Source organism: Ovis aries, chromosome X (genome assembly GCF_016772045.2).
Source record: "Ovis aries strain OAR_USU_Benz2616 breed Rambouillet chromosome X, ARS-UI_Ramb_v3.0, whole genome shotgun sequence".
Classification (NCBI taxonomy): Eukaryota; Metazoa; Chordata; class Mammalia; order Artiodactyla; family Bovidae; genus Ovis; species Ovis aries.
In genome coordinates this window covers 85057853-85070158 of record NC_056080.1, presented here as the reverse complement: position 1 = coordinate 85070158, position 12306 = coordinate 85057853, and the positions used below count along the sequence as shown (strand labels likewise).

The following is a 12306-nucleotide window of genomic DNA, read 5'->3' as shown; positions in this document are numbered from 1 at the left end:
TAATATGATTGTATGACTATAACTGAATTTGTGGTTTTGAGACAATTGTAGATTTACATGCAGGTCTAAGAAATAATGCAAAGAGATCCCTTGTGCCCTCTTAACTAGCTTTGCCTAATGATAGCATCTTGCAAAGCTATATTACAACTGGGATGCCAACATGGGTATAGTCAAGGTACAGAACATGTCCATCTCCACATGAATCCCTCATTTCACCCATTGATGGACACATCCACTTCTCTTCCACACCAACCCCTTCCTTACTCCTTGACAACATCTAATTAGTCCATTTCTATAGTTTCGTCATGTTAAGAATGTTATATAAATGGAATCACACAGTGGCTAAGTTTGGGGGATTGCCATTTTTTTCATTCAGCATAATTCTCTATAGACTCATCCAGGTCATTATCAACAGTCATGTCTTCTTATTGCTGAGTGGTATACCATGGTATGTAGGTACCAGTTTGTTTAATCATTTACCCATTGAAAGATTTCTGGGTTGTTTCTGGTTTGAGGCTATCTTGAGTAAAGCTACTATAAATGCTTGTTTGCCAATTTTTGTATGAATACAAGTCTTCATTCCTCTGGGATAAATACCTAGGAGTGCAAATCCTGGGCATGTAATAATTATATGTTCAGTTTTTAAGAAACTGCCAAAACAGTTTTCCAGAGTAGTTTTGCCATTTTTCATTCTCTCTAACAATGCATAAATAATCCAGTTTCTCTCATTTTTGCCAGTATTTGGTGTGTTTTTCAAACAAATAAAGGTGAAATTCAAATGAAAATTAGTGGCATTCGTTCATTCACAATGTACTATACCATCTCCTCTATTTAGATCCTGAACATTTACATCACCCAAAGTAAGCCTCATCTCTAGTAAGCAGTTAGTCCCTGCCCTCAGTCCCTGTTAACCACCAATCTGCTTCCTGTCTCCATGAATGCACCTATTCTGGATACTTTGTATAAATGGCATCATATAATATGTGACCTTTGGTGACTGACTTGTTTCACATAGCAGGTTTTATCTATATACCAATAATTCATTCCTTGGTATGTCTGAATAAGTCAGTGTTAAGGACAAGGCAAATTTTGTTTATCTGTTTACACATTGATGGCCATTTGGGTTGTTTCCACCTTTTGATTATCATGAATAATGCTACTGTGAACATTTGTATGGAAATATTTGAATATCGATCTTCATTTCTTTGGGGTATATATGTAGGGATGGAATTGCAGGGTCTGATGGTAATTCCATGTTGTTACTTTTTTTTTGGAAGAACTGCCAAACTGCTTTCCCTAGCAGCTGTAATGTTTCAGTTCCCACCAGAAATGTATGAGTGTTCCAATTTCTCCACATTCTTGTCAACACTTGTTATTTCCTTTTTTTTTATTATACCATCCTACTCTGTAGGAAGTGGTATGTCATAGTTTTGATTTGCATTTCTCTAACATCTCTTGATACTGAGCATCTTTACATGTGCTTGTTGGCTGTTTTTAATATCATTTCAATATTAATTTTAATATCTATTTTTTATATTCCCTTCTTTGTTTGCTTTGGGTTTCTTCTCCTTTTTCTTGGTTCCTTAGGTGGAAACTTATAGATTTTAGACTTACCCTCATTTCTGTTATAACTGTAAATATCTCTCTCAGCACAGCTTTACTTGTGTTCCACAAATTTTGATGTAGTATATTTTCATTTTCATTTAGTTCAGTTTATTTTAAAAATTTCTCTTGAGACCTCCTCTTTGACTCCTGAGGTTTTTTTTAAGTTTGTTGCTTAGTTTCCAAGTGTTTGGAGATTTTCCTGTTGTTATTTCTGTTTTTGTTTCCTAATCTGATTCCACTGTAGTCAGAGAAAATACCATATATTACTTCAACTCTTAAATTTTTGTGGATTGTTTCATAGTCCGAATGGTGTCTGTATTGGTATATATTTCCTGGATGCTTGAAAAAAATGTAAATTTTACTGTTTTCTTGATGGAGTGTTCTATAAATATCAATTAGATCTTATTAGATGGCAGTGGTGTTGAGTTCTTTTATATCTTGCTGATTTTCTAATTGTTCTATCAGTTATTGAGAGAGGACATTGAAGTCTCCATTATGAATGTCAAATTTTCTATTTCTTCTTTCAGTTACTGTTAGTTTTGACCCATGTATCATGTAGCTGGGTTGTTTGGAGCATACACATTTAGAATTACTTTGTCTTCTTGGTAGACTGATCCTTTGCCCTTCACTGTGCCTGGTCATTTTCTTTGTTCTGAAGTTATTTGATGTTACTAGAGCCACCCCTGCTCGTTTTTAAAAGTTTTTTCATCCTTTTACTTTCTACATGCCCATATCATTATATTTGAGGTGAGCATCTTGCAGACAGCATATGGTTGTGTTATGTTTGGTTTTTTTAATTGACTCTGTCAACGTCTCTTTTTAATTGCTGTATTTAGATCATTTTCACTTAATGTACTTATTGATGTTAGTGCTTAATTCTGCCAGTTTATTTTTAATTTCTGTTTGCTTTCTGTATTTGTCCCTACTTTCTTTTTCCTGTATTCCTGTGGGTGACTTGAAAATTTTTTAGAATTTCATTTGCTGATTCGTGTATGATGTTTCTGCATGTATGTTTCTAGATGCCATTTTTTTGGTGTTTCTTGGTACTACATCATATATACATAACTTATAAGGGTCTACTGATGTCAGCAATTTACCAGTTTGAGTGAAGTATAGAAACCTTACCTCTCTTTCCACCCCTTTACCACTCTCCTCTGTTTATAATGTAATTATGTTAAATATTTCTTCCACATACATTTAGAACTGCAGCACGCAATGTTATGTTTCTTCAGCTGCCAAATATAATTTAGAAAACTTTAAGGAAAAGGAAAGTCTATTCTATTTCCCCCTTTTTTTCTCTCTCTCTTTCCATGGTTCCTTTTTCCTCAGTGATGTCCAAAATGTCTTCTTTTATCATTTCCTTTCTGTTTAGAGAGCTCCCTTTAGCCATTCTCTTAGGAGAAGTCTGTTGTTGATGAATTCTTTTAGTTTTCATTCATCTGAGAATATTTTGATTCCCCTTCCATAGCTGAAGTGTGATTTTCAGCACTCATTTAGATCTTGTTTCGCTGGCTTTCTCTGACAATGCTCTGGCAGGGGAAGGGGTGCACTGTCTCATTTCTGCCAGGTAGCTATGGAAATTCAGATTCTCCACTTAGCCTTCATTGTCACCAAGGAGGCTGGAGCTTCTCATTGCTGCTGGGCAGTGATGATAGTTTCAGCTCCCCACTGGGCTTCTTCTAATGCCACCCTAGGTGGGATGGGTAAGAGTGCCTCATTACTGTTCCCCATGTGACCTCTGCTGACATTGGAAGGGATGGGATGTGGACTCATGACCCTGTGGAAGGGCAAAGGTCCTGACTCTGTGCGGCCTCCTCTTAACACCACCCTGGCAGGAACAGGGGAGATGACTCATTTCTGTTTGGGGGAGTGGAGTCTAGGCTCCCAACTGGCCTTTGCTGATGGGACTGGGTGGGACCACCCTTTTGTCTGTGGTGTTTAGCTGAAGAAGACTGGCTTTTGCATAAAAGTTTTCAGTCTTGGGAGACTGCCCCTTTTCTGGCCCTTTGAATAAAGAGAGGAGACTTTTACAGGAGCTGTTCTGTCTGTGTTCATTGGTACTTTGGGTTGTCTGCTTCTTCAGTCCCAGTCTGGGGTCTACAAGGCAAGAAGAAAACCCAGAGAGCTTGCCACTGCGTCATTCCCTATGTCCCAAGGTCCTTATCCAGTTTGCTTTCTTCTCCCCACCTTTCAGGGTCTTCTGGTGCTTGTTTTATATATAAGACCCAGAGATTTCAGTTGTCTGCAGTGGAGGGAATGGGGAAAGTACGTCTGCACATTTCCAGAGCCAGATATGTGGACACGGAAATTTTAGACCTGTATTTGTCCTGCCAAGGAGATCTAGGGAAGGAGAGCTTCCCTCACACATGAATCTCTTTGGCAGAGCTCTAATTCCATGTTGACATCCTGAGAAACAAAAAGAAATAAAACAAAACACATCTGCTGTCCCTGGGTTTGCATGTGTTTGCTCGTCTGTCATAGAGGGCATCAGGTGGCACAGCCATGATCGTGATCACAGCCAGTTCGGTTACCTTTTTGTAAACCAGTGCACCAGAGTTTTGTGAGCCCCTTCCAACAGCCATTGCTTCCTTCCAGTGGTTGTCGGGTTATGACCTCTTAGTCTGCTCACTTGGTTGGGTGCTCACAGGGGCAGAGTTGGCAGGTGCCCCTTCTATGGACCGAAGGCTTCAATAGAGCTGAAAGGGCAGTTAAGCCATCCCCTGATCCAACCACCTTGGTTTTCATATTTAAAGAAAAAAAATTCTGTGTTAGAGAACAGAAGATCTCATGGTTTGCCACAGAAAAGCCTTCCCTGCCTTGAAGCCCAATGTCATTTAGTCACATCGAGCTGTTCCTCCACCCATCCCTAAGCTCTCCAGAGACTGCCATCTCATCCCAGCCAACTGCCTACCAGAAGTTCCCCTCATCCCTGGAGGTGGGAAGGGCTCAGTGAGGGTGGTGGGGTGGAAAGAGAGACAAGAAAATTGCACATAGCCAACTCCACCCCAAACCTGTCCTCAGAGTGCAAGTCTGTGATTCACGGGGTCAATGGTCTCATCTTTGTGTCTGAAAGACAGTGTACTTTTTGTCTCCCTAAGCCCTGTGTCTAGGTCGTTTGGGAAGCGCCTGGGAGAGTCAAGAATAAAATTGCAGGTCAAACAATGGATGACTGGAAAAGTCGACCTGTAGTCAAGAGCATGCTTCCCCATTTCGCCGTGGTGGGAAATCGTCAGGAGCCCAGAAAGCTCCAAGAATCGGTCAGACAATGGGCTATGGGGGGAGGGGGGCTTTGAATGTTTCTAACCTTAAACTTGAACGTAAGATGTGTTGTTGAAGTTCTCTGTGCAAACTTGATGGCAAGGTACCAACCCCAAATGTAAAGAAACTGAAATGTAACCTAGAAAAGATCCAGGAGATGAGCTGACCCTGCCCCTTGTGAGTTTCAGGAAGAGCAGGAGAGTCCAAGGCTCCATCTGGATTCCCAGTCCAGCTCTCTCTGCATACACTCCTTTAACTAGGAAGAGACGAAGGGTGAAAAGGGGGAAAAGTCTACTTTTTCTCTTAATGGAAGCCAGGAATTTGGGGATGTCAGGCACTGAATGTATTATATTAGCTTCCTAGTACCACTGAGAACAGGAAGCCAGTGAGTAGGGCACTGAAAGATACTCCCATTCGACTCTCTGGCCCTGATGTCCTTTTAAAAACTCAACTGACAAATTTCTGCTTGCCTCCCTCGGAACTCAGACATCATCCATGAGTGTGAAACTCAAAGTTAGGGATTCCAAAAGTAGTTTGGGAAGCCAGGATTCTAGAAAGGGACATGGGAGCCATTGGTTGGTTGACTCTGACAATAAAAGCCTGCAACCTCACTCACTAGTCTACCAAGTTAGCTTAGTTACTAGGAGGTGCTGCAAGCACAATGGCTGTTATCTCAGTGCATTAGGTCCACAAAGGAGTGGCTTGCTTAATCTCAGCAATTAATAGAGCAGAGAGGAAATGGTTCTTCTAGACCCGTGGGTCTGCTTCCTTCCTCTTCAGAGAAATGGGAGCTGGGGGCTTGGAGGTAATGTCATTTCACATAACTAGAGGGCCCAGCTTCTCCAAGTCCAAGGGCAGTCTACTTTGAGTAAGTCAGTTTTCTATTTAGGTGAGAATTCTGATCTTTGCACAGCTGTCAGGGACTGAGGACATGGTTGAAATCTTTTTTCTCTTTTTTGGCCTTGTTGTCTGCCACTAAAAATATATTGAGAAGGTGGTATCTAGTTGAGACATTTACAAAACTTTGTTTACTCGACTTCCAGCTCAAAAAGGATGCCGATCAGATGGGATGGCAGAGAGGGAGCAATTACTTACCCATATCCTGTCCTCCAAATTCCCAGCCGTCCCATCAGGCATCTTTCCGAATCAGCCTCCACCCTCCATCCTCATTACCCTTTCTAGCTCTTGCTTCTCTTTTATGGTCAAGAACTAAGTCTGTGAAGGAAAACCTCCTGGTGATAACATCCAGAGACCATGCTTAGTTTCAGTGGGTCTTGCAATTTCTTATTTGTTCCACACTTGTTTCCATCCCAAGGAGAAAAGATTGTGGTGGGGGTTGAAGGTGCAGGATCCTCTTCCTCTTACCCCATGAGCCCCACCACTCCTGTGTAAAGTGTGACTAGTTAAGTAACTGGTTTGGTTTTGACTGGTGTAGATCTGGATGCGGGATGTGTTACTCCAAGAACATGTCCTCCGAGCGGCCACCCGCGCCCTCACTCTAGAGAAACAGCCTTGGCTCACACCATTTCTGGGCTTTGCTTCTCTTTCCAGGTGGCCTTTAGAGTCCTTTGTAAGCCTGGCCAAAAATGCACATGCATTGCTTTAGCATCACACCTTGGACTTGATCAAAATCAGCCCTTCTCCCTCCTCCACAACACCCCTTGTTCTGTGGCTCTGAGTGAGCTGGTTCCGAAAGTCCAAGCTGTCCTAGAAGACCAAGGACCTACCTCAGTTGAGCAAATCCAAAGAAATAAGCCTCAGGCTCCAAAAGCAAGTCTCTCAGATAAGTCCTCTTGGCAGTAAAAGCCACGTTCATCTTCCTGGAAGATGCCTGTGGCCTCTGAAGGGTCTGAAACTCAGGGAGCCCACTCTTCTTGGCTGTGCCTGATGGGTAAATGTGGGGCCTGGCTGAGCCAGGCACTGCTGATGTGGCCACCAGTAGCTGGGGCAGCTCTTGGTTTGAGCACAACTGACTTCTCTTGGCTGGTCAACTCCTGCAGCTTCAGTAAGGTAACCGGTACTCATGTGGAGCTCTGCCCTACAGGCCCCACATGCTGAGTAGCTCAGCAACCCCTTGATTGTGGACAGAGACAGTTTCAAAGCAAAATGGCCAGTCAGTTCACCATGAAACCTGCTGTCCAGGACCCAGAATGGAAGCAGCAAGAGGCAGTCCTTGGCGGGAGCAGGGCTGGTGCTTCTCAGGTGTGGCCTGGACTGGGGTCCTGGCTGTTTCCTGTGCTTGCTTTCCCTTGGATGTTTTCTAGTGTCCAGGGATGATACCCCACAGCCCCATCCTGGGAAACTGTGTGCTTCTGGAAGCACGTCCCTAGCACCACCGTCTCTTCCTGCCAGCATCCTCAGTGGAGAAGGTCTGATGCAGACATCAGCTCACCTGGTTTTCTTCTCCTTTTCCAAGAAACAGACCAACAAAAAACTAATTTCAAGTCAAGATCTGTTCATAAAATTATATCAGTCCCAAAGGAGAGTTCTTTTAAACAGCCCTGAGATCTCCCTGTGAATCATTGTGAGTTCCCATTCAGGAAAACATGCATCTGATGTGATGATTGCTTTTGGCTTAAGACCAGGGCTCAGGACACCTGATTCCAGCCTTGCTTCTGCTCCTAACTAGCTATGGGGCTTTGGCCATCCTTTGCCCACCCTGAGGACAAAGATCAAATTAACCAGGAGTAAAAATAGCCACTTTTATTTGAGAATTGACTAGATGCCAGGCACTTGCTAAGCATTCAGGGTGCCTTATCTCCTGTAATCCTGAGAATAACCCTGAGATAAAGAGGCTATCCCCAGGAAACTGAGACTCAGGTTAAGGAACTTGACAAAGTCACAGAGCTAAGACACAACAGAGCTCAGAGCCTGCTTTCTTCGCTGATGGCCTCTGCTGTCTCTTGGCTCTGAATCATGTTGAAACCCACAAAACCCTGAGTACATGTCAGGCGGGAGTAGTTATCATAAGAAAGCACAGCACCTTCTCAGCATTTGTTCATTCATTCAGCTGCCTGATTGCTTAATGACTGTTGTGTGATCTGGAGTTCTACCTTATGAACATTTGGGCATCCACTCAAGCTTAATAAGGCATCCAGTCCTGGCAGTGAGTGTATGGAGTTTTAACAGGAGGCAAAACATTTGGCCCCTCTTTTTGAAGTTAAGATCTCCATCCATTCCTCCCCCAGAATGGTGAGTGGATTGATGACTAGCACGCAAATGTCTCAAGTATTAGCATGCCAGGTAGGTGTGTTTTGGAGCTAGGGTGGAATTGGAACTCAGTTATCTCTGTCTCAGTCTACACCCCACCCAAAGTTGTAAAGATTCCCCAGCTCTGAGCAGCCATCTATTCCCTTCATAAGGCAGCTCCAGATGAAATGGAAGCTTTAAGGTATTAGACATACAGTCAGAAAAGGAAAGGCATGCCATGCTCCTGGCTTGTCCTCTGTCCTCTGCATGTCCTCTTTCACCGTCTCCCAGAGTTTGCTCAAGCTCATGTCCATTGAGTTGGTTATGCCATCCAACCATCTCATCCTCTGTCGTCCCCTTCTCCTTTTGCCTTCAATCTTTTCCAGCATAAGGGTCTTTTCCAGCATAAGGGTCTTTTCCAGTGAATCAGTTCTTCACATCAGAGGGCCAAAATATTGTAGCTTCAGCTTCAGCATCAGTCCTTCCAATGAATATTCAGGGTGGATTTCCTTTAGGATTGACTCATTTGCTCTCCTTACTGTCCAAGGGACTCTTAAGAGTCTTCTCCAGCACCAGTTTGAAAGCATTAATTCTTCGGTGCTCAGCCTTTTTTATTGTCCAGCTCTCACATCTGTACATGACTACAGGAAAAACTATAACTTTTTTTCCCCACAGCCAGTCCCTCTTCATCAGGAAGCTTGCACAAGCCTCTTGTCCTCATCCAACAGAGGGCAGACAGAATGAAAACCACAATCACAGAAAACTAACCAAACTGATCACATGAACCACAGCCTTGCCTAACTCAATGAAACTATGAGCCATGCCGTGTAGGGCCACCCAAGACAGATGGGTCATGGTGGAGAGTTCTGACAAAACATGGTCCACTAGAGAAGGCAATGGCAAACCACTTCAGTATTCTTACCTTGAGAACCCCATGAACAATATGAAAAGGGGAGCTATATCAAGGGTCCCTATTTGGGTGGCCCCAAGTGCAGCCTGTTTTGTACCCATGGTATGACCTAAACCAGCTGCTCACCCCTTCTTCTTCTCACCTCTAAATGCAAAGGGAGCTGAGGAAAGGGAAGAAAGGAGCCTTGTCTGTCTGTCTGCTTCAGATAAAGGAGGAGGGCCATTCACTTGCTGCTGTGCTAAGTTTGGGACTTTGTGCCCAGCAGCCCCGGAAGCACACCCTTTTATTTGCAAAAAGAGTAGTGAAGACTCAGTGAGGAGACACCGCATTTCATCCCCAGGCTCTGCCTGGCACTTTGTGTGAGTAAGTTCTTTAACTCCTGAAGCCAGAGGGCCCATCCTGCCAATTTTCTGGGGTCCTTCCTGTGCACCCAGCCCTGTGCTAGACACTGGGCTACAGCAGCTCCCAGCCAAGGGCAGATTTCTCAGGCTTCCTTCACTGGGAACAGATCTGTCCTCAGAAGCTGGGAGGAGAAGGGCATGCTCCTTCATAGACAGTAGTTTCTCTACTCTGGTGACACGCGGACCAAGATCTCCATTTCACCAGGGAGGGGACCGAGGGGCTTTCCCAGTATTATATGGGCAGTAGGTTGGAAACTCAGATCTCAAACGCAGGTGCTCTGACTCCAAAGCTCCTCTTCCTTGCCTGCTTCCCATTCCCCAGTTGGGAGTTAAGACAGACAGAGTCTTCCCCAGTCGGGCACAACTTGGGGTTCAGGCTGTAGCAGTGGACAGAACAGAGCCCTAGATTGCCTGGACAGTCCACTCCAGTGGCAGATGGCCCATAAACAAAGATAGAGTGGAGAGGCATCCTGACTTCATACTCATGGCTCCCTGGAATCTTCTGACTGGCATCACCAGCTGCCCAGCCTGGGAGCTAAGAGCCAGTATAATTAAAACCCCACAGGGAGGTAGGGACAGCCACCCGAGTCCTGGGCTAAGTGGTGAAAACAGCTGTCTTAGAAATCTGGAGAGGCAGGCTGGTGTCCCCTGCTTCATGCAGGCTTCAGGCGTGGTGCCTGTGTGGCTCCAGCCCCAGGAGAAGGGAGCTTTCTGGACCTGGGGATTGGGGGCAGTCCAGGCATCAGCTCCTCGGGGAGGCAGCTGTCCCTGAGAGTTACTGGGATCCTGCATGGGACTCTGCCCTCTGTCTGCGTCAGATGACTGTGAACAAGGTATGGGTCTGAACTCAGTGTAAACCACACAGGTTATTACACTGTTAGCACTTTGAAAAAAAAATGATCAGAGATGGGCATTGACTCAGAAGGGTGATGGGAAACAAGTGTCCTTGGAGCTCAGGGTGGTGCCACTCTGAGCGTTCTGGGTCACAGCCTACAGTGTGTGTGCGCCTTTCTATTTGAGGGTTCCCCCCCATGGAGCACGCAGCTGTTTGCTTCCTTTCCTCCTGCCCCTCCTCCTGCAGGGAGGGCTGGACCCTGTTCCAAACACCCAGGCAGAGGCCTTGCCTTCAGCCTGGCCCCTCATGAGGGCAGCACACTGCTGGCCTGGCAGAACACCATTGGGCTCTGCATCCAGGTCCTGCCTGGGTAGCACCGTCCAGCACAGCAGTGACCTGAAAATCCACCACAGTCCACGCTCAGGGGAGGCTCCTGGAAGGGGCAGGTCTACTTAGCAGCTGGCACTCACTGGCACTGCCTATTTCTGAACTTCCAGGAGCCTACACTGGCCATGGCTGCATTCCTCTCCAACCCCTGCCCCCAGCTTTCTTGACGTCAGGCCTGAGGTGACAGGTGTCTGGAGCTTGATCTCCCTGGGGTGGGGGCAGGATGAACAATGTTGGACCCCAGGTCAGGGGGACAGGAGAGCCCGCTAGGGTGTGTACAGGCTGGCATGGGGCAGCCCTAGTTCACAGGCCCCAGGCACATCAAACTCTGGGTTGGCCTCTGAAGGATGAAGCCTCTTACTTTCATTGAAAATCCCCAGCTGGAGAACTCAGCGTGGCTCAGATTGTGGAGATGCGTGTCATAAGCTGCCCCTGGGGTGCCCAATTCTAGACCTGGGGACAGGAAGCATGAACTTCTAAGGCTTGGCCTACAGATTTTAATGTCTGCAATTGACGTACAATAATTTGTCAAAACCCTGCCTTCTGCTCCTTGGCCTTTCCTTTCTGCTCATCATTTCCCTCCTCCCCCCATCACCAGATCACCAAACCCCAAAGTAACAAAATTAGAAAGGCAGGCAGGAGCCCAGGGTGGGTTTGACTACCAAGGACCCAGACCCAAGACCCACATGTGGCTGGTGCCACCCCTCCCTCCCTCCTGCCCCGATCCCTCTGCACCAACCTGCCTTTGTCTGTGTCCCTCTGGGGCTGCGGGGCACATCCCTCTCCTGCTCCCCATCCAGAGCTCTTCTCCAGGCCCATTGCTCCCCAAGGCAGTCAGCTGGCAGGTGCTCTCATGACACTGAGACCTGACTCCATCCCCGACATACAGTGAATGCTCAGTGAGCAGTGGCTGCCTTCCCTTTTGGCTAGAAGATCCCTTAGAGAGTCTCCAGGTCACCCTCTTTGTCGAACACAAGAGGCCCTGAACACAAAAAAGGCAAAGGGGTGTCCTTCATGGGGCCAGATAGTGAGTTCATCATAATTTCTGAAAAGTGCTTGCCTCTTGGCCTTGTGCTGGGAATAGAAGCGACCAGGGTCATTCGCAGGAAATCTTTTGTTCCGTGGCTTAATTCACATCTGCAGATGCCAGCTGAGCCCTGTCACAAGACTAGGCAGTCTGGGGGTACAGAGATGAGGAGGAAGCCCCAACCTTCCTTTCGTGGAACCCACAGAGCACCTGCCAACAAATGGGCAGTAATAACAACTGTCATTAGTGAAGGTTAAATGTGGCATTTGAGACTACTGCGTGCCTTACCCAGTTCAGAAATGGTCACCTAGCTTGTATGATGGTTGAAATCTTGAAACTTTTCAGCTCTGAAAATGTTGCCTGCTACTGTCTTGTGAATAGTAGGCCTATGTGTGCCCCTGCAGTGTGAGGAAGGCAATTTGGAAATAACCTTTGTGCCTTGGGGTAGATGCCTGTGTGGTAGGTCAGGGCTAGGCAAACTCCCACCCATGGATGAAATGCGGCCCGCAGCCTGTTTTTCTAAATAAAGTTTTATTGGCACAAGCCACACCCATTCATTAACATATTGTCCACTCTAGAGTTTCAGCAGGGAGTACATGACCTGCAAAGTCTGATAGTTACTCTTCGAGACTTACAGAAAGTTTTATGGCCCCTAATCTAAATCACTGGGCTTTGGATCATTTTTCCCAAGGCC

The 12306-nt window shown here is 45.9% G+C and overlaps 1 protein-coding gene across 11 annotated transcripts in view; it reads left to right on the top strand.

Moving 5' to 3' along the window:
• The window catches only part of MAMLD1 (mastermind like domain containing 1), a 117981-nt gene that overhangs the window by 56168 nt on the left and 49507 nt on the right, over positions 1-12306 (top strand). For 9 of the 11 annotated variants that reach the window (XM_042242498.2, XM_060407488.1, XM_060407489.1 and 6 more), the window contains one exon: positions 4704-4862. The exons of the other annotated variants lie outside the window; for them this stretch is intronic. In XM_042242498.2, coding sequence (XP_042098432.1) covers positions 4767-4862 — 96 coding nt within the window. In that variant the 5' untranslated portion in view covers positions 4704-4766. The remainder of the gene's footprint in view (positions 1-4703; positions 4863-12306) is intronic. 11 annotated transcript variants of the gene reach the window in all.